The 25,945-nt window shown below is 39.7% G+C and overlaps 1 protein-coding gene across 11 annotated transcripts in view; it reads left to right on the plus strand.

The window, feature by feature from the left end:
- mecom (MDS1 and EVI1 complex locus) overlaps positions 1-25,945 on the plus strand; it is an 810,949-nt gene that overhangs the window by 304,229 nt on the left and 480,775 nt on the right. For all 11 annotated transcript variants that reach the window (XM_072255092.1, XM_072255099.1, XM_072255094.1 and 8 more), the window contains exon 2: positions 22,668-23,005. In XM_072255092.1, the coding sequence (XP_072111193.1) occupies positions 22,668-23,005 (338 nt within the window). The remainder of the gene's footprint in view (positions 1-22,667; positions 23,006-25,945) is intronic.

Consider the following 25,945-nt stretch of genomic DNA (forward strand, 5'->3'; position numbering starts at 1 on the left):
AAATGTAGGTCCCCTACAGACAGAAACAGGTGAATTGATTATGGGGAGCAAGGACATGGCAGCCCAATTGAATAATTACTTTGGTTCTGTCTTCACTAAGGAGGACATAAATAATCTTCCAGAAATAGTAAGGGACAGAGGGTCCAGTGAGATGGAGGAACTGAGCGAAATACATGTTAGTAGGGAAGTGGTGTTGGGTAAATTGAAGGGATTAAAGGCAGATAAATCCCCAGGACCAGATGGTCTGCATCCCAGAGTGCTTAAGGAAGTAGCCCAAGAAATAGTGGATGCATTAGTGATAATTTTTCAAAACTCGTTAGATTCTGGACTAGTTCCTGAGGATTGGAGGGTGCCTAATGTAACCCCATTTTTTAAAAAAGGAGGGAGAGAGAAACCGGGGAATTATAGACCGGTTAGCCTAACGTCGGTGGTGGGGATTCTGCTGGAGTCAGTTATCAAAGATGTGATAACAGCACATTTGGAAAGTGGTGAAATTATCGGACAAAGTCAGCATGGATTTGTGAAAGGAAGATCATGTCTGACGAATCTCATAGAATTTTTTGAGGCTGTAACTAGTAGAGTGGATAGGGGAGAACCAGTGGATGTGGTATATTTGGATTTTCAAAAGGCTTTTGACAAGGTCCCACACAGGAGATTAGTGTGCAAACTTAAAGCACATGTTATTGGGGGTAAGGTATTGATGTGGATAGAGAATTGGTTAGCAGACAGGAAGCAAAGAGTGGGAATAAACGGGACGTTTTCAGAATGGCAGGCAGTGACTAGTGGGGTACCGCAAGGCTCAGTGCTGGGACCCCAGTTGTTTACAATATATATTAATGACTTGGATGAGGGAATTAAATGCAGCATCTCCAAGTTTGCGGATGACACGAAGCTGGGCAGCAGTGTTAGCTGTGAGGAGGATGCTAAGAGGATGCAGGGTGACTTGGATAGGTTGGGTGAGTGGGCAAATTCATGGCAGATGCAATTTAATGTGGATAAATGTGAAGTTATCCACTTTAGTGGCAAAAATAGGAAAACAGATTATTATCTGAATGGTGGCCGATTAGGAAAAGGGGAGGTGCAACGAGACCTGGGTGTCATTATACACCAGTCATTGAAAGTGGGCATGCAGGTACAGCAGGCGGTGAAAAAGGCGAATGGTATGCTGGCATTTATAGTGAGAGGATTCGAGTACAGGAGCAGGGAGGTATTACTACAGTTGTACAAGGCCTTGGTGAGACCACACCTGGAGTATTGTGTGCAGTTTTGGTCCCCTAATCTGAGGAAAGACATCCTTGCCATAGAGGGAGTACAAAGAAGGTTCACCAGATTGATTCCTGGGATGGCAGAACTTTCATATGAAGAAAGACTGGATGAACTGGGCTTGTACTCATTGGAATTTAGAAGATTGAGGGGGGATCTGATTGAAACGTTTAAAATCCTAAAGGGATTGGACAGGCTAGATGCAGGAAGATTGTTCCCGATGTTGGGGAAGTCCAGAACGAGGGGTCACAGTTTGAGGATAAAGGAGAAGCCTTTTAGGACTGAGATTAGGAAAAACTTCTTAACACAGAGAGTGGTGAAACTGTGGAATTCTCTGCCACAGGAAACAGTTGAGGCCAGTTCATTGGCTATATTTAAGAGGGAGTTAGATATGGCCCTTGTGGCTACGGGGATCAGGGGGTATGGAGGGAAGGCTGGTGCAGGATTCTGAGTTGGATGATCAGCCATGATCATAATAAATGGCGGTGCAGACTCGAAGGGCCGAATGGCCTACTCCTGTAGCTATTTTCTATGTTTCTATTTCAGACTGAGGTGCATAGAAATTTCATCTCTCAGGGTATGGTATATCTCTGAAATTCTCTGCAACAAGTCTGGCGAAGGTTAGATCATTAGAAATATTTAAACTGTAGAAACATAAATATTTGAAAGATTGGGAAACTGAAGGTTGTAGGTAAGTGGCAAAGAAGAGCCCAACATTGATGAGCCATGATCGATGCTGAGCAGCACAGTATCATAGTGATGAGCACAATGCTTTTCAGTACCAACAACCCAGGTTCAGTTCCTGCCACTGTCTGTCAGGAGTTTGCACGTTCTCCCCGCGATCGTGTGGGCTTCCTCTGGGTGCTCCGGGTTTCTCCCACAGTCCAAAAACATACTGGTTGGTAGGTTAATTGGTCACTATAAATTGTCCCGCAATTAGGCTAGGGTTAAACTGGGCATTAGAAGCATAGAAACATAGAAAACATACAGCACAAAGCTGTGCCGAACATGTCCCTAGCTTAGAACTACCTAGGTTTTACCCATAGCCCTCTATTTTTCTAAGCTCCATGTAGCCATCCAGGAGTTTCTTAAAAGACCCTGTCGTTTCCGCATCCACCACCGCCACGGGCAGCCCATTCTACGCACTCATCACTCCTTGCGTAAAAAAAACTTACCCCTGACATCTCCTCTGTACTGGTTTCCAAGCACCTTAAAACTATGAACCCTCGTGCTAACCATTTCAGCCCTGGGGAAAAGCCTCTGACTATCCACACAATAAATGCCTCTCATTATCTCACATACCTCTATCAGGTCACCTCTTATCCTCCGTCGCTCCAAGGAGAAAAGGCCGAGTTCATTCAACCTATTCTCGTAAGGCATACTCCCCAATCCAGGCAACATCCCAGTAAGTCTCCTCTGCACCCTTTCTATGGTTTCCATGTCCTTCCTGTAGTGAGGTGACCAGAATTGAGCACAGTACTCCAAGTCGGGTCTGACCAGGGTCCTATATAGATATATTGGACTCAAAGAGCCAAAAGGGTCTACTCTGTGCTGTATCTCAGTATACAAAATACAATGATCGTATGACTGACTAGGCCTGTCGGCCCTGGTGATCCTCTCTTGCTCCTATTTTTTTGTGTTCTTGAAAGAAGGCATATTTTCCTGAAATGCTCAAAAGAACATCTTGTTAAGTCAGAGTACTCAAGAAGCGTAAAGTGGGTGCAATAGAGAGAGAGAGGAAATAAAGGTACGACATATCAAACATATGGGGACTAAGGCTCAATTACAGTTCAATTCTCACACCAGCCATTAGGAAACTTGAATAATCATCCATTATTCAAGCTGAGATGGTAATTGATTTCAGTGCCGGTCACAGCAGGTAAGGCTGGGATTTCTGATTACTATAGGTGAATTTCATCAGATGGACATTGATCACTGGTCGATGGTAACAAGAGGGGATAGGGTCTGAGATGTTGATTATAACTGATGCAACTGAGTTGCCAATTATGTTGAATACAATTAGGTTGTTCAGAATGCAACAGTAGGAGAAAGGCATAACTGAGAACATTCAAGATGTGGGACTGAAAGGGAAAATGGCCAATGATAAGAGCAATTTATCCCATAAGTGGTTGATCCACAAAGATGAAGGGAAATTTGTCATCCATGCTTCACATTCATGTATCTATCTAAAAGCCTTTTAAACTCCATCAATCTGCCTGCTTTCACTATTACCCCAGTAACAAATTTCAGCACCACTAGAAAAAGTTACCTGCCACGTCATATTGATACTTCTCCTGTTTAACCTTAAAATCATGTTCCTTGGTGTTTGAAAGGTCCACCCTGGGGAAAAAAAAGATCTAACTGACTACCCTATCTATGCCTTTATCAGGTCTTCCCTCAGCTTCCAACACTCAGGAGAATAACCAAGTTTGTCCATTCTTTCCTTACAGCTCATACCCTATAACCCTGGCAGCATTCTGGCAAACTTCTTCTGCGCTCTTTGATTGTCTCCATATCCTTTGTTTTTATAATGGAGTGACTATAACTGCATACAATACTGCAAGTGGGGTCTGAATATAGTTTTATATAGCTCAGTATTACATCTCTCCTCTTATACTCAATGCCCCTACCAATGAACTATGAACCTGCACCCAAAGATCCCTTTATACCTCAATTCTATTATGAGGCCTACAATTAACTATATACTTTCTCTTTCATTTGGCCTCCTAAAATGCAAAACCTCAAACTTGCTTGGATTAAACTTCATCTGCCACTTCTCTACCCACATCGATAGCTGATCTATATCCCACTGTATTCTTTGATAGTCCTTTACTCAGTCCACAACTCCACTAATATTACTATCATCCACAAACTATCCACCCATCTGCATTTTATTCAGGTTATCAATATATATCACAAACAACAGAGGTCCCAGCACCATTTTTTTTCAAGGACACCACTGGTAACAAGCCTCCAGCCTTTATAGTCTTCTACCTTTGCTCTTTGTCTTCTATGGGCAAGCTGTTCCAGATCCATAGTTGCAATTCACCCTTGATCCCGTGTATTTTTAGCTTCTAAGTCAACCTACCACAAGTGGCCTTAAGTCCATATAGATTATGTCTCCCTGCCTTGCACTCACCAAGCAACTTTGTCAACTTCTCCAAAAAACTCAATCATAGTTGTCAGGCACAACTTGCCCAGTAAACATCTTGAGATACTTTTCTATGTTATGAAGTGGGAGAACAACCAAGCTTTTGCATATAAATAATTTCTATATTTATGAAAAGAATTAATGTTGAGACTACACTTTGCCTAAAACCATTTTCATCAATATGTTATTAACATTGTGACAGAAAAAGTAAACTTCTTGTTATATTGCTGACAATTGCAAAATCAATTTGACTATTTTTCCTACATGACACTGCAGCACCAGCAGCTCTTGGCCCGGCCACATAAACAGAAAAAAAAAACCCTCAGAAAAAAAATACATAAAGCAATGCAGAGCTAAGCATTGGGGCAACCTTGTCTAGTCGCTGTACGCAAGTTTTGGCATTGTCACAACTTTGCTTTGGCATCCTGGCATTCTGACAGGGTTGTGTTGCTAAGGAACAGAAGTTTTCACACTTTAGCTGACCTTTTGCATGCAGTGACAAGACCATTAATTAGGGTGAACTCAAGAAACAGCGATTGTAAAGACACATACACCTTCAGAATGTGCTTAGTTATAATGTGAATCAAAATAATCTTTTTAATAACACACGCATACATACATCAGACAGATAAAAGAAATGTTTGTGAATAATTCAAAGCAATACAACAAAAACATACTGATTTTAATCCGTCTAGGAAATTAAGGAAGGAACATGGCTAATATATTGCAATCAAATAGCAATAATATAATGTTTAGGGTGATCCAATGGCCAGGGAAGAATATCAGTGTTAATACCTGGCAGAACATAAGGGTAATCAGAGTTTATGTTGATATCTCAAGCTTTGACCATGTGTTTCCTCTTTCACTAGGAAATAATGGCATTAGCAAACTACCAAATGCTTTTTGCTAAAAATTGTACAGGAAAATATTTGTTGTGAAACTAATCATACCCTTATTTATATTTGCCATATCAAAACAGAATCATCCAAACCCTTTGCTAAGTTGCCTTGAATTGACGGATAGGCTAGGGCTGCCAATGCAGGTAAATATGCACCATAGTGTAAGTTAGCAAACATCCTTTCAAACTAACTCACCCCAGCATAAGCGTACAACTACATGTCAAAGCATTTGAGATGATAACAGGTGTTAGCTAATCTGTTTCTTAGATATCCTGGAGTTGCAAGATCATATGCAGGAATATTTACTATCCCTGCCCCAGCTTTTAAGAATTTTAACATGCTTTGAAATCAGTGGTGAGCATTGATTCAGATTATGAAGAGAAAGACTTCAAATAAATCAATATTTTCCACATGAATTCACTAAACTCTGTAGTCCATTTGTATTCTGAATCCCTGAGTACTTGAAGCCTCTCAAGACATGGTCAAACCTTGTTAAGAAAATGTTTGCACTTAAGGAATTGTTTTCATAATATTAGGACATCCCAATATATTTCACAACTTATTCAGTGCTTTGGAAGAGTGTGTCTTTTGGATTGTGAAAAACAAAGCACCAGAAATGTGAAGGTCCCACAAACAGTAAGGAGTGGTATGGCCAGGTCTGATTTTTAAGCAGTGTCTATTTGGGGAGCTTTAGTAGTGGAAGTACTACCACTTCAAGCTGATTTTCATGAATTGTGTTTACAAGTCTAATATAACAAAACATTACTGCCACCACAGTGAAAGAAACTCTAATTAGAAGCAATTCACTAAAGCATTAAAAGACTGGGGGCAAGTTTTTCAGCTCCTGATGACCTATTCACCAATCAATTAACGTATGGTTTACTATGGTTGACTTATTTCTTCCCTATGTGGCATAATTCCTTGATAACCTTCTCTGACTAAAAGTATCCACTTCAGCCTCAATAACCATCATTAACATTCTTCCCTTTTGTGGCCATGAGCCTCAGGTCTATGCTATCTTTTCTACAAACAGTCCTGGCAGGACCTTGCCCACTACATTCCCCTGTCAGAGGAGTATTTTCTCCCTGTCTTCTTGAATTCCAATATTACTTTCAGAACATCAACTGATCTCTTTAAAGACCTAGTTCTTGTATTAGAGAGCATGTCTTATGAGGACAGTTTGAGTGACCTGGGGGGATTTTCTCGCTGCAGTGAACGAAGATGTGCTGTAACTTGATAGAGGTGTTCAGGATGATAAGAGGCGTGGATCGAGAGGATCGCAAGAGACTTTTTTCCCCAGGGCAGAAATGGTTAATATGAGGGAGGCTTAATTTTAACATGATTGGAGGAAAGTATGTGGGGATGTCAAAGTTAGGTTTTATACAAGGATGGGACTTCCTGCTAAGGTTGGTGATAGAGGCAGATACATTAGGAGCATTTAAGAAACTCTTACATAGGAACGTGGATGATAGAGAAATAGAGGGATGTATAGGTGGGAAGAGTTAGATTGATCTTACAGTTAGTTGGTTAAAAGATTGGCACAACACTGTGAGCCAAAAGGCCTATATTGTGCTGTAATGTTTATTTTTTATTTATTTAATGATACAGCATGGAGCAGACCCTTCTGGCCCTTCAAGCTACACCACCTCAACAATCCCACATCCCTGATTAACACTAACCTAATCATGGGACAATTTACAATGACCAAGTAGCATACCCAGTACGTCTTTGGACTGGGAACACCCAGGAAAACCCGGACATTCCATGAGGAGGGCATACAGAGACTCCCTACAGAATAGCACTGGAATTAAACTCAGGAATGTCATGAGCTGTAATCTTGTTGCACTAACTGTTACACTACCATGTTCTAGGTTCGATGTACTATTCTGATAAAGTACATTGTTTTATGTGAGGTCAGGACCGGGTGATATATAAACTGAAGTATAGTTTTCTTACTCTTGTAACTCAGCCTGAGATAATCTTCCTAGGGATTTTGGACGCTTCATTTAAACCCAGTGGTAATGTTCTGAGGTAAGTAATGAGACAAATATGGCAGGAATACTATAGACTCCTTCATACATTGGGCAAGAAACGGCTGATGGGCTGAGTAGGTTTGTGCGGTTTCTGAAATATATGCTCTCTCAGCCACTTACAAAGGCTTCTGTGCACTTTCTGTGCATGGTCAAAGTTCCAACACTATCCCAAATAGTCCTTCTCTACTTTGAGCACTGATGAGTCAGATTCTTTCGAGTCAGTGGGAGGCTTTGTTTCTTCAAAGAGGCTTTGAACATACCCATGTGTCTTTTTTCTCTTTATTCACCTGGTAATCCACTTACAAAATAGATCTCAAAACAGAGCATCTGTTTTGGGAGGCTGGTGTTCTGCGAAAGAGGTTCCCAGCCGAAAATAGTCAATGATTGTGACCTGGAAGTGTACACTGATGTTGTTTCATTCATCCTTCCCGAGGATTTAGAGGATTTTGCAAAGACAGCACAGGTGATATTTTTACAGTATGTTGAAGTCCCTACTGTATGTAGTCCAGGTCTCAGAAGCATATGGGAGGGCAGAGATCACTGCTGCTCAGTGGACCATGAGTTTTGTCTGAAATCTTGTTTTTCAAATACCCTTTCCCTCAACCAGGAGCTGTGATGGTGTATTGAAGGTAATGGAGAATTCTATCATCGATGTCTGCCTTTCCTGACAGCTTGCCCTTAAAATATAGGAAATGGTCTATGTTTATTCAGATCTTGCTGAAAACATGTATAGTGGGAGAATAGATGATGCAGTGGGACAGGATATCATATCATGTTGATTGTGAAGCCTATTCTTTCGTATGCTTCGGTCAGCAATTCCACAATGGTTTGTGGCTCAGCCTCCGAGCATGTGAAAACTCAAGTGTTATCCGCACGCTAAAAGTCAAATAGGTGACCTCAGTTCAGGAATACACTTGCTGTTGGTCGAGCAGTTTTCCATCAGTTTTTAAGATTAGGTTCAGGCTCCTAGGATATTTATTGGAGGTGAGTTGTAAAGTCAGAGTCAGAGTCAGCCTGTGCAGTATTGAGACAGGCTCTTTGACCAGTTATGTCTATGCCCACCATCTTGCTTACCTATACTAATCCAACCGCCTGTATTGGTCCATATGCCTTGTTAATTCACGCATCTGTCCCATACTCCTTGCTGACGATCTCCTCCTCATTGACATTCTATACTGGTGCACCTCAGGGGTGTGTGCTTAGCCCACTGCCCTACTCTCTCTACACCCATGACTGTGTGGCTAGGTATAGCTCAAATACCTTCTATAAATTTGCTGATAATACAACCATTGTTGGTAGAATCTCAGATGGAGATGAGAGTGTGTACAGGAGCAAGATACACCAGCTAGTTGAGTGGTGTCCCAGGAACAGCCTTACATTCAATGTCAGTAAGTCCAGAGAGTTGATTGTGGACTTCAAGAAGGGTAAGACGAGGGAATGTGAACCAATCCTTTTAGAAGGATCAGAAATGGAGGGAGTGAGCAATTTCAAGTCCCTGGGTATCAAGATCAGATCTCTGAGGATCTAACCTGGTCCTAAGATATTGTTGCAGCTATAAAGAAGGCAAGACAGCAGCTATATTTCATTAGAAATTGAAGAGATTTGGTTTGTCACCTAAAAATACTCAAAAACATCTATAGCTGTATCATGGAGAGCACTCTGTCTGGCTGCATCACAGTCTGGTATGGGAGGGGCTGTGCGGAGGGCTATGGTAGAGGACCAAAAGAAGCAACAGAAAATTGTAAGATTAGTTAGCTCCAGTTTGGGCACTAGCCTCTGTAGTGTCCAAGAAACCTTCAAGGTGTAGTGCCTCAGAAAGGCAACGTCCATTATTAAGGATGCCCATCACCCAGGAAATGCCTTCTTCTCATTGTTACCATCAGGAAGGAGGTACAGAAGCCTGAAGGCACACACTCAGTGATTCAGGAACAGCTTCTTCCCCGCTGCCATATGATTCCTAAATGGACATTGAAACCTTGGACACTACCTCACCTTTTTTTTAATATACCGTATTTCTGTTTTGAACAATTTTCAATCTATTCAATATACATACTTATACTTATTGTAGCTGATTTAGTTGGTTATATATTTATTTATATCTTCTTTCTATATTATCATGCAGAGCATTGTACTGCCTCTGCTAAGTTAACAAATTTCACGACACATGCTGGTGATAATAAACCGGATTCTGATTCTGATTCAGTAGTCTTTTGGGTGTCATTATGGTTCCTGTGTGCACCACCTCCTCTGGCAGCATGTTCCAGATGCCAACTACTATTTCTGTCACTTCTCATCTTCCTTTGCTGCGGGGAAAGCAGACCCAGCCAATGGAATATTTTGCTAATGTATTTGTGGTAACATTACTTTATGGGTTGTGTGTGAGTTATATGTACTGTGTTGTGCTCCTTGGTCCACAGGAGCGTTGTTTCATTTGGTGGTGTACATGTATATACCTGAATGACAAAAAACTTAAACTTGAACCTGACACATCTCTCCTTCCAACACAAGACCTCCAATCCAGCTAACACCATTCTGAATCTTGTTGGCACTTTCTCTAGTTTTATCACATCTTTGCTGCTGTGTGGCGACTGGAGCTATCCACAATCCTCCAAGTGCAGCCTAGCCAGTGGTTTGTACAGTTACAATATGACATCCCGACTCTTGTATTCAGTGCTGTATTTAAGGAAGGAAAGTGCACCATGTGCCTCTTCATTACCCTGTATAACCATTTTGCTTTATTTAGGGAAATATGTACTTGCACTCTGTCTCTTTTTTCGGCAATACTCTCCAGGGTCTTGTATTACGTTGTGTATCTCCTTCCCTGGCTTAACTTCCCAAAATGAATCAGTTTACACTTGAGTTAACAGTTCACAGTCTGAGTTAAATTCCATACTCAATTCTTTTGTTCATTTTCCCATTTGATCAATATCCTTCAGTAACCTTAGACTATCTTCACTGTTTTGTTGTCATCTACAAATTTACTTATCATGCCACCTAGATACTCATTCAAACCATTAATATATATGACAACCAGTGGACCCAGCATCAATCCCTGCTACACACTATTGGCCACAGGCTAAAACTACGACTATGGTTTATTTACAATTCGATTGTTCCTATCCATCCTGCACAGATAGACCAAATATGTTAACTCTGTACAATAACTCAAAATAAAGAAAAAAAGTATCCTTTAATTTGTAATTTTTCAACTTTACTGCCACACCTCATTCTGCTTTCTTCCAAGTGACACAGCAATGCATGGATATGACAGGCCATTTGCACTCTGGTTTGGCTGGAGCAGATGGAGCATATCAAGCTTTGATCTCATCTGCTAACATTACCTACCATTTTTAGGTCATGAAGAAAGGCAAAGAGAAACTACAATTTCTATTTTCCATACCTTGCCGTCCTTCATTTCTAGCAACCAGTGAAAAGATCTCTTTGTTCCTGTTTCATTGACTCCATTCTGACTAAATTGCTGACCACTATACCTCCCTACCTGGATCCCACATTAGTTTACCTTGTGAAGACTTGCTTCAAGCCAACTGTTATCCAAATTTCCCTGTAAAACTCAACCTTGATCCTTTCAACCTTTTAAGGTATTCTCTAGCTCATACTTTCTTTATTCCTTTACAAATCCATCCCTAGCTTACTTGGAATTTACTTACTCCGGTACAGAAGGAGGCCATTGATTCGATTAGTTCCATTTCAGCATCCAGCAAAATGACACCATCAACACAATTTCCTCTTTCCTTATTTCCCTGTTAAATTAATCCAGTCAGGTTTCAGCCCTGCAACAGGACCTCAAGGCTGATAGTATCCTAAGTAATAAAGATGATTTTGGTCGACTTTGCCATAGTGAACCATACTCTCTTGATTCTATTCAGTGATTGTCAAACAACCAACAACATTGGCATCTCTTCCCATGGCTCTACCATTATCTCTAGAACTCATCAAGAATCCATCTAGATTCACTTATGTTTCTCATTGATACACAGCCTCCAGACCAAATAATCTGAAAAAAAAATTCCCTTTCCGTTGGTCTATCTCTACCCCAGCAGCGATTCCCTTGATGCCTCCACTTTTCCAAATTGTCAATCAGCTTGTGCAATATCCATTGCTGGATGAAGATAAACTTCCTCCAGTTAAGTATCTAGAAGACTGAAGCCATCATCACTGGTCCTTGATACCAGTTTCATTCCCTATGACTGATTCTATCTATCCTGAAACCGAATGAAAGTACACAGCACAATTTCATATTTAATTAGGAGAAGAGCCTGAGACCAAAAATCCTCATGTACACAAAAACCATACTTGGAATATTGTGTTCACTTCTGGTTACCTCATTATAGGAAGGAGATGGAAGCTTTAGTGAAGGCAGAAGAAATTTACCAGGATGCTGCCTGCATTAGAGAGGATGTCTTATGAGGATAGGTTGAGTGAACTACAGCTCTTCTCTTTGAAGCAAAGGAGAATGAGAGGTTAATTGATCAAGGTGTACAAGATGATAAGATGCATAGGTTGACTGGACAGCCACCGTCTTTTCCCCAGGGTGGAAATGGCCAATACGAGAGGCCATTAAGGTGATTGGAGTAAAGTATGGGGAAATGTCAGAAGCATGTTTTTTGCACAGTGAGTGGTGAGTGTGTGGAACCGCCTGCCATGGTTGGTGGTAGAGGCAGATGGATGGTAGGGGCATTTATGAGCCTCTTAGATAGGGACATGAATAATAGAAAATGGAGGGCTTGGCAGGAGGAAGTGATTAGATTGATCTTAGAGTAGCTTAAAATGTTGGCACTGCATCGTGGACTGAAGGGTCTGTATTGTGCTGTTGTCTTCTATAATCTATGTTCGATAATCTACTAACACTTCAGATTTCTGCAAAATCACTCCAGCCACCCTTTTCTTATCCGATACTGAAATATTATCCTTGACTTTGTTACTAAAAAACTTGAAAGTTCCTTTGGATTTCCTGTGTCTATACCCAGATCATCTAATCCTCTACACTTCATGTCCTAACTTGCATCAAAAGTCCCATTCATTCATCCTCATTATTCTTGCTGGCCTACATTAGCTGTCAGTTAGGCAGTGGTTCAATTTTAAACCTTTCTGGTTTCATTCTGTTATGTTGAATCATCAAATCTGAGATAAGTGTGTTGATCATGATCCAGTTGTTCTTATGGGAAATGATGATCACCAGGAGTCAGTTAGGAAAATTGTAGGTGCATGATTCACAATTTTCCTTTCGTGGAAGATTGTGGGCAATTTTCCAAGAAATATTCCTTGAAAATACATGAAGATTGTGCAGAATTCTCAGTTTTACTAGAATGCACAGAAAAGGTCAGATTTATAGTGATTCCAAAAGGAATAATTTGACATTGTATAATTTGGAATCCTCTTCTGCTCCTTGGATGAGATCCGCTGATGCTGGGAATTTCTAATTCCACAGTTAAGAAAGGATGTCGAGAATGAGAGATCAAAATAGAGAAGATGTGCCATTTCAAAGTCAATTATGGGAGGAGAAAGGAGGGAAGTGACTCACTTAAGAAAGGATATATTGGAATTAGAAGCAGAAATAGTACGCTCAGCCTCTCCACAGGAACCATTCTGTACCCATTTCTAGTAAAGCAACGAAGTTAATTTTCCAAATAAACTAATCTGATGAGCACCACAGATGTGCCCTCTGGACTGCAGATATCCCAATCCCTAGTATAAGGCAAAGCCCATAAATTCTGCCACTGTAAACATCAATGCAAATGATTTCAGAATCACCTCAGGATCTCAGACCTTCTCAGAGTCATTGCACGTACGTTTGGACATTTTTCTTCTGATTGTATTAACAAGGGATGATTTCAAGCAAACAAAGGTATGCAGGACCAGGCAGGGAGCAATTTAAACCACTCTCCTTTCACCTTTTGGTGTCGATTGGAATGCAGGCAATCAGGGGCATAACAATTTCTTGTGTTGGTAACTGGAGTGGTGGCCTCGTACTTGCATTATGATAAAATGGTATCAACAGAAATAACTAATGGAAGCTTCAATGTTATCTTCTAATGATTTTCATTTGGAAGTTAATTCTAATCTGTCTCAGGCCAGTGGAATAGAAGTTTCTCTGGAGTCTGTGAGAATCTCAATTGCAAAACGGTTTGCCTTATCTCAGTCTGGCTTTCAGTGAGTATGATTTCACACTGACACCAAAACAGACTGACTGACTCGGCTGTTCTTTTCAGGGATGCCAATCTGTTCACCACTTGTTGTGAAATCGAAATACATTCTTTATACACCAGTTTATAATTTTACAACAAATTGTGACAGGGACCATCTCCCACCTACCTTTTCCCTCCCCCTCCCAAAGAACAGCTATTGCAGGAAATGAAATGTCAAGGGAAGTACTAGGTATGCTTTCCTGTGAATGGCTGGTCATTGGAATAAAATAGAAAGGGCTTCAACGGCTCTGAAGTATCGTAGATTATATTTGCTAATATGAGAGGACATATTTTAAGGTGATTAGAGGAAAGTATTGGGGAGGGGGAGAAACATCATAGGAAAGTATTTTATTTACACAGAGAGTTGTGGGTATGTGGAATGCCCTACCAGGGGTGGTGGTAGAGGCAGATATAAAAGTGGTATTTAAGAAACTCGTTGATAGGCATATGGATGATAGAAATACATGGATGATAGGAGTTAATAGCTAGATTGCGCCACAACACTTGAACTGACGGGCTTCTACAGCACTGTGATGTTGTATTTTCTGTATCTGTCCCGATTAATTTGTGATACTCTACATCAAAGGTAAATTGCTTCATTCTTTGTCAATAGTGTTCTCCACATTTTATAAGCCCAAAGTTGCATTCATTTTTTGTACGTTTTGAATATTAAATTGCTGTCTAAGCATATATTTAAATTAAAACCGTACCAAAGTAATTTCTTGAATCTGAAATCAGAGGAATTTAACCCTGGGGTGAAGAGGACCTAAATGTTGAAAGTTTCACTTTGTTTGTTGCATGACACTTTATTTACTGTGTACATTTAATGCTACTAAACCTATAGTGTAAATCCACACCAGTTTATTGTGCACCTCTGTCAGAGTCAAAATGATCTTAGGTCCTGATCTCATGAATCTATCAAATAAAAGGTTGGGCTAGAAGGTATTTTTGCAGGAACAAGGTTTGTTGGAAGATTGAAACTCAGAGCCCACGAACAGCACAATATTGCTAATAAGGCCCTTATTTTAGAATTCTTTATGTCACTGAAGTACGCTACCCTTACTTTGACCTGATCCCTGGAGAGTTAAACACAAGCACATTCTCTGGACAAGAAACTGGCAGCAGGAGAGCATAAGCTATTAGTAATGATTATTCAGTCAATAAATATTTAATGGAGTATGGGTGCCACTGATATGAACTAAATAATAGAATCATAACATACGACTCAATAGATACACGGCATTGAGAATGTTAGAACAATGTTAAAGCAGTTTTTATCTTGCCAGGAAAGTAAGCTGGTGAACAAGAATTAAACTATCTAACCACTTGCGTCAAAGATGAAATTTATAAATATCTGAACAGGGAATAAATCCAAAATACGATTGTATTGGAAATGTCACATTCACTGTCATACTCACATTAATATGCAATTTTATTTTTTTATGCAGATCAGTCAGTGCTGATATGTAGGCTTTAAGGGTGTCACCAGGCCACAGTTTTCATTAGTCATTTATTTTTCAAGATTTGGATATTGTTGCTTAGCCAGCATTCATTGTCCATCATTAATGATCCTTCAGAATGCAGGGCTGAGCAAACTTCTTGAATCTCTTCAAACCCTCTGCTGTTGGGTAGAGAAATTATTTAGAGATATAGCATGGAACAGCCCCTTCTGTCCCAATGAGATGCCCAGCATCCAACCTATTCAACATCAGCCCAATCACAGGACAATTTACATTGACCAATTAACCTACTAACCGGTATGTCTTTGGACTGTGGGAGGAAACTGGAGCACCCACAGTCAACCCACACAGTCATAGGAAGAATGTACAAATTCCTCACAGGTGGCACCAAAATTGAACTCCAAACTCCAACACCTCAAACCATAATAGCGTCACGCAAACCGCTACACTATTGTGGTGCCCCAATTCTAGCATTTAAATCCAATGATGATGAAGGAATGGTACACATTTCCAAATCAAGATAGCACATGACTTTAAGGAAATTCCATGCAAATGATCGAGTTCCCTTGAACCTATGCCACCTTAGAAGTGTAGTGGACTTGCGTAGCCTTGGTCAGTAAATGCAATGCTTTCTAGAGATATACTACCGCCACAATACACTGGTAGTGAAAGGAAAGAATGTTTAGACTATGTCCGGAGTTAATCATCTGAAAATAGTAAAAAATATAAAACATGTCAATTGCTTTTATTGGTTTGCATTAATTTGATATTTGAAACATTATCCTGAATCCTAAAACCACAGTACAATGACTCATATTGTTTGAAATAAGGCAATGCTAAACACAGAACATTTTAGCACATCAGAACTTATATTGCATCAAACTTACAGTAAATATTATTTCCAGCATTCAAATATTTCTCTTTCTTTATATTTTCTATTACTATCATTTTTCCAGTTCTTCTACCCTTTTTTCGACGTTCATGCCATTGGTTTCTTTCCTTTTTTTCTTTCCTTCACATTGCAGCACTTGGCAATTACCCTGATTATCGTCTTCACATTTAACTTCCTTTCAACTATTTAATATCAGGCAGACTTTTCCAGATATTATCATATTTAAAACGCACAGATATGGTTATTTGTGGCTCTGGGGAGCAAAATTGGTGCCGCATTAAACCTCATATGTGCCATATTGTATTGGAGAAAACACTTTGTGTCTCATGTAGTGTTGGTACAATTATTCTGTGGAAATCAGCCAGAACTCCAAGTCATAAACCTCTCCAAGGGCTTGTCCAGGATGCCAATGTCAGGAAGGATTAATGATTTGTATTCTCTGATCTACAATCCTGAGCTCTGCAGCTTGATAACATCATTCTGGTCTGTTGGAAGCTTTTGGGCTCCTGTTGTGATGGCGACTGAAGCGGATGTTGCCAGACATCACCTGCTGAGGATGAGTTCCTGAAGTCCACCACCAGCACCCATCCTCTGCTGGACTAATTACCCCTCAAAAGGCAGCCCTTGCCCACACTCACATGTTCATGCTGCGTTTTAAAGCTGTGTCCCTCCTGCCATCTGGAGGAAATTCCCACTGAGAAGTTTTAAACTTCACTAGGAAAGCTGTATATTAAGGCAAGTTGTTGTTGCATGGCGAGTGGGGTTAAAAGCACGTTAGGCTTGTTAATCGCTCATCAGCAGAGAAAAAAAATCCTTAATGCTGAAAGGCTCCTGATCTCCAGGTACTGCATTAATGATGGTTGAAAAGGTTACTATCTGTTTTCTCTTTACTTGTTAGTGTTGTCCAAGACTTGTCAGTAACAATACCACTCACAGCATATCAGGTAATCATTTTTTGAACAGATAATTGAAGGAGTTTTTATCTTACCAGGAAAGTAAGCTGGTGAACTTAATACTGCTACAGTGACGGAAGGGGCATTTAGAAACTCTTCACCCTGAGACATCTACTTCCATTGCATATTGCCAAAAGATAATATTATTTCACAGTATATCAGATACCTAACTTAATCACATGTAGCAAGAGGCTTCTCTTGATTGTGAAAAGAAAGCAATAGCAACTCTCACACGGAAGTATGCACAGACGCACATACAGACATGTGTATTCATATACACACAGGCGCAGGCATACACACACACACACACACACACACACACACACACACACACACACACACTCACTCACTCTCTCTCTCTCTCTCTCTCTCTCTACTTTTCTCAACATAAATCTTTCACTGCAATCATAGCAATTTCCTGTAACACTGGATGTTTGGATGTGATAAATTCTATTTTATTTTACAGCTGACTCTGAATAGAGCATTTTATAATGACACATCTGAATGATATTATATTAGTTTGTAAAAGATTTAGGAGCTTAGGTGGGTAAACAAATTGCTAAGCCGGAGGTTCCAGGATGTGTTGGCATTTTCCCCCTGCCAAGAAAGGGAAAAAATTTACAATGTAATTGAACTCCAAAATCCCTGCTGAAGAAGCAAGTGAGGTTGGGATCAGGCTTGTTTGTGATGCCCTCCATGGTAAAATATTCCATTGAAGAGTAATAAAATGATTAGATTCCAGTGCTGTGTTCAATGCTTGATAATATCATTCTAGTTTCTCATCTCAAGAAGAATGAGATGCCCGAGAGAAACCGCAGGAGCAGAAAACCTTGATAAATGGTTGTACAAGTTTTGCACCACTTGGAGAAACTTAACTATAAATCTGTAAGGAACTGAATCAATGGTCCCTGGAAATTCAAACAGGTATATGATGTGAAGCTTGGATTGAATTTTTTGTTGTGACCAACGTGATCACTTCAGAGGAGGGGAGCAATAAAAGCAGAAAAGAGGCTACACAAGAAATAAAGTTAATAAGAGTGTCTCAGAAATTACTAATTAGGAATCACTTTGGCAGCCTTAGTGAATTTTAATCATGAAGGTCAGAGTGTGTATTATGTTTTGTATCTTCAAAACATGAAACTAATTTAAAGGAAGACTAGGGAGCCTGAAATGTTAGTCTAATTGCATGTTAGCTGTACATGTATCGCGCGGTGGCGTGATGACATAAGCAATTCATGTATTTTTACTTAGAACACATAATAAATTATTTAAATAAACAAGAATGCTTAATCAAACAATACATATACAAAATTTCTCATATATTCCTGAGATATTAAAATCACAACAGTGAGAGTATTTAAATTTCATGCTGCAGGTCCTGCTTCATGACTGCACATTGGGAAACTGGGAGTGGCTGCCATAACATTCCAAGCATCAAAGTAAATGATTGAATATTCATGCACATTTCTCCCTCCAAATTTCCAATGAGTATTCCTGGTTGTCTCCTGGAGTATCCCATTGGTCAATGATGCAAAGCAGACACTAAATCTTAATTTTGGACTGTTACATCAGTGAAACTGAAACAAGCCCATGAAAAAGTATTTGAGACCTCTTTGCTCACTTATTTAAACCACAGGACCTGATGGTGTGAGTTTTGACAAAGTACTTCACCACATCATTTGTGCGTGACATGGCCTTTCTGTCAAAACAATAGGAGCCAAATATTTTCAGTCCGAGCCACTATCTCCTTATAGCTACCCAACACAGGAGAAAAATGTATTTATTTAATGACAGATGTGATCATTTAAACATTCAGAAGAAGAGAGGAAATTTGTTTTGGAAACTTAGATCTGCTAAATATTTCCTAATATTGTTGATATTATTTAAACACTCCTGTAACAATCTGCCTTGTAAGCTTGGCCTCCAATCAGTTTATCACAGTAGATGCTGATGAATTGCTTGTATCTAAAGATCAAAGCTGCTGCACAACTGGTTGATTGGCTGGTAGTTGGTTCAGCAGAAGTCAGGCAAAGATCCAGTCTGCCATCTGTATCTGTCTGCGCTGAAAGATTCTTTACCAAAACGCTGGACTGAGCATTCTTTTGAAGTTGAACTTGTAATTATAGGGAAGAGGGAAAAGCAGTGAAGGAAAGCAATCACACACTACTGAACGCCTGCAGATGGTGAAAATGTCATAATGATGCTGTCACCACCCTGCCTGTATTGATCATGGCACTTTAACCTGAAATGAACTATGCAGGGAATGAAATCATAAATAAGAAAGCTATAAAAATGTGAACTCTTTCGTAAGTACTATGATAAAATTGATATGATGAGGGTGACATGGTACCGCAGCAGCTAACGTAATGCTGTTACAATCCCGGCGATCGGCGATCAGGATTCAATTCCCCCCACTGTCTGTCTGAACTGGCGGGAGTATTCACTGATACCTTTAACCTCTCACTTCGGCAATCTGAAACACCAACCTGCTTCAAGCAGGCTTCAATTATACTGGTGCCTAAGAATGTGGTAACCTGCCTTAAAGACTATCTATCATCCAAAAGCACTTACATCCATAGTGATAAAGTGTTTTGAGACGTTGGTGATGAAGTATATCAACTCATGCCTGAGAAGTGACTTGGACCTGCTCCAATTTGGCTACCATCATGACAGGTCAACACAGACGCCATTTCATTGGTTCTTCACAAAACCCTGGAACATCTGGACAATGAAGGTGCATACTGTACAAGAGGATGTTGTTCATTAACTACAGCTCCACATTAAATAACGTCATCCCCTCAAAACTAATCAATCATCTTCAAGACCTTGGCCTCAATACTCCTTGTGCAACTGGATCCTTGATTTCCTGACTTGCAGATTTCAGTCAGTTTGGATTGGCAACAACATCTCTTCCAAAATCACCATCAACACAGGTGCACCACAAAGTTGTGTCCTCATCCCCCTGCTCAGCTTACTTTCTACTTATGACTGTGTGGCTAAGCACAATTCCACTGCAATATTTAAGTTTGCTGACACCATTGTCTTTGGCCAAATCAAAGGTAGCAGCAGATCAGCGTATAGGAGGTAATTTGAAAACCTGGCTGAATGCTGTCACACCGACAATTTCTTATGCAATGTTTGCAAGACCAAGGAGCTGATTATTGACTTCAGGAACAGGTAACTGGAGCTCCAATAGCCAATCCTCATCAGGGGTCAGAGATGGAGTGGGTCAGCAACTTTAAGTTCCTTGGTGTTATCATTTCAGAGGATCTGTCCTGGGTCTGGAACTTAAGGACCATTTTAAAGAAAGCACTAGTGCTTCTGCTTTCTTAGAAGATTGCAAGCATTCAGCATGACATCCATCTGATTTGCAGTGGAGAGTATATAGACTGGATGCATTACGGCCTGGCACGGAAACACCAGTGCCCTTGAAAGGATAAGCCTACAAAAAGTACTACATACATCCCAGTCCACCAGAGTTACGGCCCTCCCCAACATTGAGCTCATCTGCTTGGAGCACTGTTGAAGGAAAACAGCATCCATCGCCAATGACCCCCACCATCCAGCCGACGCTCCCTTCTTACTATCGGCATCAGGAAGGAGGTACGGGAGCCTCAGGACCCATAGCAGTGATTCTCCCTCACCATCAGGTCCCTGAATCAGTGAGATAACTTCACTCCACTCATTCCATCACTGAACTGTTCCCACAAAATAGGGACTCACTTCCAAGGACTCTACATCTCATGTTCTCGATATTTATTGTTTATTTATTATTATTAATAAGTTTTTTCCTTTTGTTTTGTACTGCACAGTTTGTTGTCTATCGCACATTGGTTGTTTGTCCATCCTGTGGGGCATGGTCTTTCATTGATTCTATTGTGTTTCTTGTACTTGCTGTGAATGCCCACAAGAAAATGAATCTCAGAGTTGTATATGGTATCATATATGTACTTTGATTTAAGACTTATTTTGAACTTTGATCGAGTTTGTACGTTCTCCTCATGACCGCATAGGTTTCCTCCGACTGCTTTGGTTTTCTCCCACATTCCACAGACATATGGGTTAGGATGAGTAAGTTGCAGCAATAACATGTAAGCTGCAGAAGCATAGTGTCACTTGCGGGCTGCCTCCAGCACATATATGAGCCTGTCGTGCAAATGACACACTTCACAGTAAGTTTTGATCTTTCAATGTACATGTGACAAATCAAGCTAATCTTTATCTCTTAAAATCATCACAGAACATTTGGAAGGATTAATTCTCACCAATTCTAAATTAAGTAGGTTAAAAAAATATGGAGCTTAAATGGAACTTTAAGTATGGTTAGGAGAATGATTTTAAAGCATGACCAGAGTGAAAAGCATTCTTGCTGCATTAATTGGGCTTTGAGCATTACCGCAGCTGGTGTTCAATGGAAATAATTTTAACTGAGAATCTTTTAACAGCTCAAAAACAAATCTTCTGAATGGCTTAAAAAAAGAGTTTCAGGGGAATGTTGGGATAATTGAAACTTAGCTTCACTGTCACGTAAAGGAGAAAATAGTATGGATGACTTTCGTCCTGGGAATAGAATTGTGAATTTAGACTATTAAATTATACATTGGAAGCAGCAGCTGATAGCACTTGTGGGTCATGGGGGTCATTGATGATACCAATGATGATGACTGACGCTGATTTCTGTAACTTCACTGATGGGAAATGGACCAATAGGGTGTCTAATAGAAAAGATTTATATCTTCTGTGCTCAGATATGAAAGTGGGGGAGAATATGAAAACATCACCTCTTCAGGAAATTCAACTGGCAGAGAAACTGCTCCTTTACCAAAGCAAAACAGTGGCTATCTCAGACAAAGAAATAATATGACATTGCCTCAGATTCAAATTTCACATTGACGTGGAAATGCTGGCAAGGTATCCTTTACCTTTGTATAGAACTTAATAGGCTCTGATTGCTGTTTAATAACATTAACCAGCAGAATAATACGGAGAGTAGTTTTTTTTATAAGCCCATACATTCTGAGTGTTTGGACTGTGAATATTCTCATGCTTTACGATACTTTGAGAGCTGATGAGCTTTTGCTGTGAAAGGATAATGAGAAAGCAATCAGAGAATAAGAATGATGATTACGCCTGACTTACTTACCCAAGTTGTGATTTAATAAGGTCTTTCCTGGATTAGTCAGCCTGTTATACCTTACAAAATGGTTCAATTAAGGAGGAAATATTTGAGACTTTTATTCAGTCAATTATCAGGAGATGTTATCACACAACACTGGTACTGCCACTGTGAGAATCACTTATTTTGCTGATACATAATACATGATTTTATAACATATATGGTGAAGCTTAGAATGCTAGAGTATGGAGTTTATTAATATTTTATGAATTATTAATCTAAAAGATGACAAGCAAGATATTTTCCTCCTTTTTTCTACTATTTCCAGTCACTATAGCCAATGTCACGTTAGGTTTTCATCTACAGATTCCCCAGTTTAGATCCATGAAGTGGCTCAATCATGTTTCAGTGTTGATGCCCATATATTCAAAGTGATTTTGATTCTCTCTTTTTGTCCCATGCTTCTTCCATTACTCTTAACGATCCCAGTTTTTCACTTCAGGCCCAGATTTTGTTTGACACTGTGAATGACAATTCTCCAATGTTGACAGTGATACTCACAATTTTCTAGATTGCTTATGATATCTTTATTTTGTGACAGATTGGATTAAATAAAATATCAGTCATAAGTTGTACCATAGTCCTTGGATTGGTGTCACTACCTCTTTCTAATTCTCTATTTCTAAATCATTAGGTGATGACAGCCTGTATGATGAGTACTCAGCAACAGCAGCAGAAGAGGAGCCGAATGCTGATGAAGAGACAGGGCATCTGTCCATCAGTGCCCATGATCTGCCCTCACCTGCCACATCCAATGAAGATTTTACACCAAAGGATGGATCCCCTTACAAAGCTCCCATCTACATTCCTGATGACATTCCCATTCCACTAGAATTTGAACTCCGTGAGTCAAGCATTCCAGGTGCTGGATTAGGAATATGGACTAAGAGAAAGATGGAAGTGGGTGAAAAGCTTGGTCCTTATGTTGGAGAAGAGCTGTCAAGCTTGAAGAATCCCTTTCAGGGCTGGGAAGTAAGTGCATAATCTATATCAGTTTCAAGTGTCTATTGTCAAAAGGCATTTGTTATTTGGAGAAGCTTCTGGTTTGGAATATGTATGTATGTTTCTGATGTGAGTAACAAAAATATTCAAGCAGTGATTACGTTTTAAGTGTTGTCATTCTCTTGGTGTACTGAACAGTTAGTTATCTTTCAATACAAACAAAGCAGAAAACTTGAAGTTAGTACTTTGTGTGTAAGCACGTCTGTCTGACAGAGAGTTGATTATGAACAGTTCATGCAAATGTACAACTAAATTTGCAAGTTGACTCCCCTCATAGTATCTGCCCATATTGTCCCCATCAGCGTTTTGTGTCTCTGCTCTATGGAAATCAGTCAAAATGTGAGTCAAATCATATAGAAAAGAAAAATCAGAAACATTTATATCCATTGTCTCACCTTGCATGACCATACAAAGGATTTCATTGATGCTGGAGATTGTGATCAACTGATACTGTAACAACAGTTATATGGCAAGATGAAAACTTATTTCTTCTAACTTCTGGTGTATTGAGTCCTTTAATGCACTGGGTAAGAGATTCCTGATGCAAATAATTCTTGAAGGGAGTCCATTAATAAAAGTCCTCCTTCAGAATCCCTTTGGAAATGATGGTGAGGAGGCATTTCACTAAATAACTACAAATCTCAAGGCACAACTTGATTTAATTCCACTCTTTTCCCCTATTTCACTTCATATCTAGTTCCTCCACGATCAACAATGTCGATTAACTGGTGAGAATCCTAAAAACTATTGGGTGGATTTGGTGCAAATTTGCTGATGTACAAAGATCATTTCCTGAAAGAAGTTTTATAGTTGTGTAATTGATAGCATTGTGGCAGTGGATCTGTTGGTACATTATTCCACAGTGGCTCGTTAAATAATCTGAGAAATCATAATGAGGTTTGGAGGTAGAAATAACATACTGCATGCCAAATGCAAGAATTTTTATTTTCATATACATGTTATACTTTCCAATTTGAAATGCAGCCTCTTTGCAAATTTTCCAGATTATCATACGCTATCAACACATCAACACAGAATATGGATTTATCACCCTTATTGGCTCGGATGGTATTGCTCTACAGCTGATGGTTCGGGAGAGGACCATAGGCTAACAATCCTCCATGGGTCAGTGCTTACCTTCTTGCATGCCTCATTGTAGGGCAGAGATCAGTATCACTTATCTCAAGTTCCATTGTAGAGCTCAGTACTGATTCCTGGGACAGTGCTCAGTCCTGCTGAGTGAGGGTCTGAATGTAGTCATTATCTAGCCCTCCATTTCATGCCAGCAAGGGCATTGTAGCCTCATTCACTTCAATGGCATCAATAAACTATATTGGAAAGGTAAGTGTAGGTAAATGAAGTGTTAATTTAATTAATATTGATGACATTATATTAATTTCATGTGTTCTTTAAATGATGGCATCTTATTTGAAATTGCTATCAGCATTGATTAATAGAAAAGGCCTTTGAATTCACAAATTGTCAAAAGGTTATGAGGGTAGTCTTGGGATGGAACCTCAGATCTCTTACTGAGCCTTAGTTGCTGCTTGTTGACCACTATACTTGGTAAAAATGTTCTGCCTGTGAAGCCTGAAGATCAATTTGTTCCATGGAGCTATAGAAGGTTATCACAGCCAAGGAGATTTATATGGGGGAGGGGTGGTGTGAACACAAGTTATGCCACAAAACTGCCCATTATTTCTTGCAATATTAGAAATCCTTTTTATAAGGAATTTAAATGGAACAGCATATAGGATGTAGATTTGAAGATGAGGCATCGCAGCCTTTACAACCTGACACAAGCTGCTCTGTGTTAAAGTCAGATTGACCATTGTTTACAGGCAGGGTCAATAACAGGTTTTATGCTCTGCAGTCATATCCTACTATGTTTGTTTTGCTATGACAAAATTTACAAATGCAGAACTTCTAATAGCCTTATAATTCTCCTGTAATGCAGAAAACTGATTTTATATTTCATACATTAATGCTACAACTTAAGTTATTAATATTTATTTAAAAGGTTGTATGCTATTATAATATTGGCGATATGTATAAATAGACAAAAAATAAAAAATACTCAAAGGTGCAAATAGTGGTAACAATAACAGCTTTTATATTTAAAGCCGCACATGAGGCTGCTCAGCAAGCCCATGGAATTACCGGGAAGTTACTTGCATGGGTGGAGCATTGGTTGATTGGCAGAAAACAGAGAGTGGGAATAAAGGGATCCTATTCTGGCTGGCTGTTGGTTACCAGTGCAGCTCCACAGGGGTCGGTTTTGGGACCACTGCTTTTTACAATGTATGTCAATGATTTGAACTATGGGATTAATGGATTTGTGGGTAAATTTGCTGATGATACAAAGATAGGTGGAGGAGCAGGTAGTGTTGAGGAAACAGAGAGCCTGCAGGGAGATAATTTAGGGGAATGTGCAAAGAAATGGCAAATGAAAGACAAGGCACTTTGGTGGAAGAAATAAATGGACAGACTATTATTTAGATGGGGAGAGAATTCAAAATGCAGAGGTGCAAAGGGACTTGGGAGTCCTTATGCAGGATACCCTAAAGGTTAACCTCCAGGTTGAGTTGGTGGTGAAGAAGGTGAATGCAATGTTCGCATTCATTTCTAGAGGTATAGAATGTAAGAACAGGGATGTATTGTTGAGGCTCTATAAGGCAGTCATGAGACCACACTTGGAGTATTATGTGCAGTTTTGGGCTCCTTATTTTAGAAAGGATATACTGACCTTAGAGAGGGTTCACAGAAGATTCACTAGAATGATTCCAGGAATGAAAGGGTTACCGTATGAGGAACGTCTGGTAGCTCTTGGTCTGTATTCCCTGGAGTTCAGGAGAATGATGGGGGATCTCATAGAAACATTCTCTGAACAGATTAGATATGGCAAAGTTA

The sequence above is a fragment of the Mobula birostris genome, chromosome 4 (genome assembly GCF_030028105.1).
Source record: "Mobula birostris isolate sMobBir1 chromosome 4, sMobBir1.hap1, whole genome shotgun sequence".
Lineage (NCBI taxonomy): Eukaryota > Metazoa > Chordata > Chondrichthyes > Myliobatiformes > Myliobatidae > Mobula > Mobula birostris.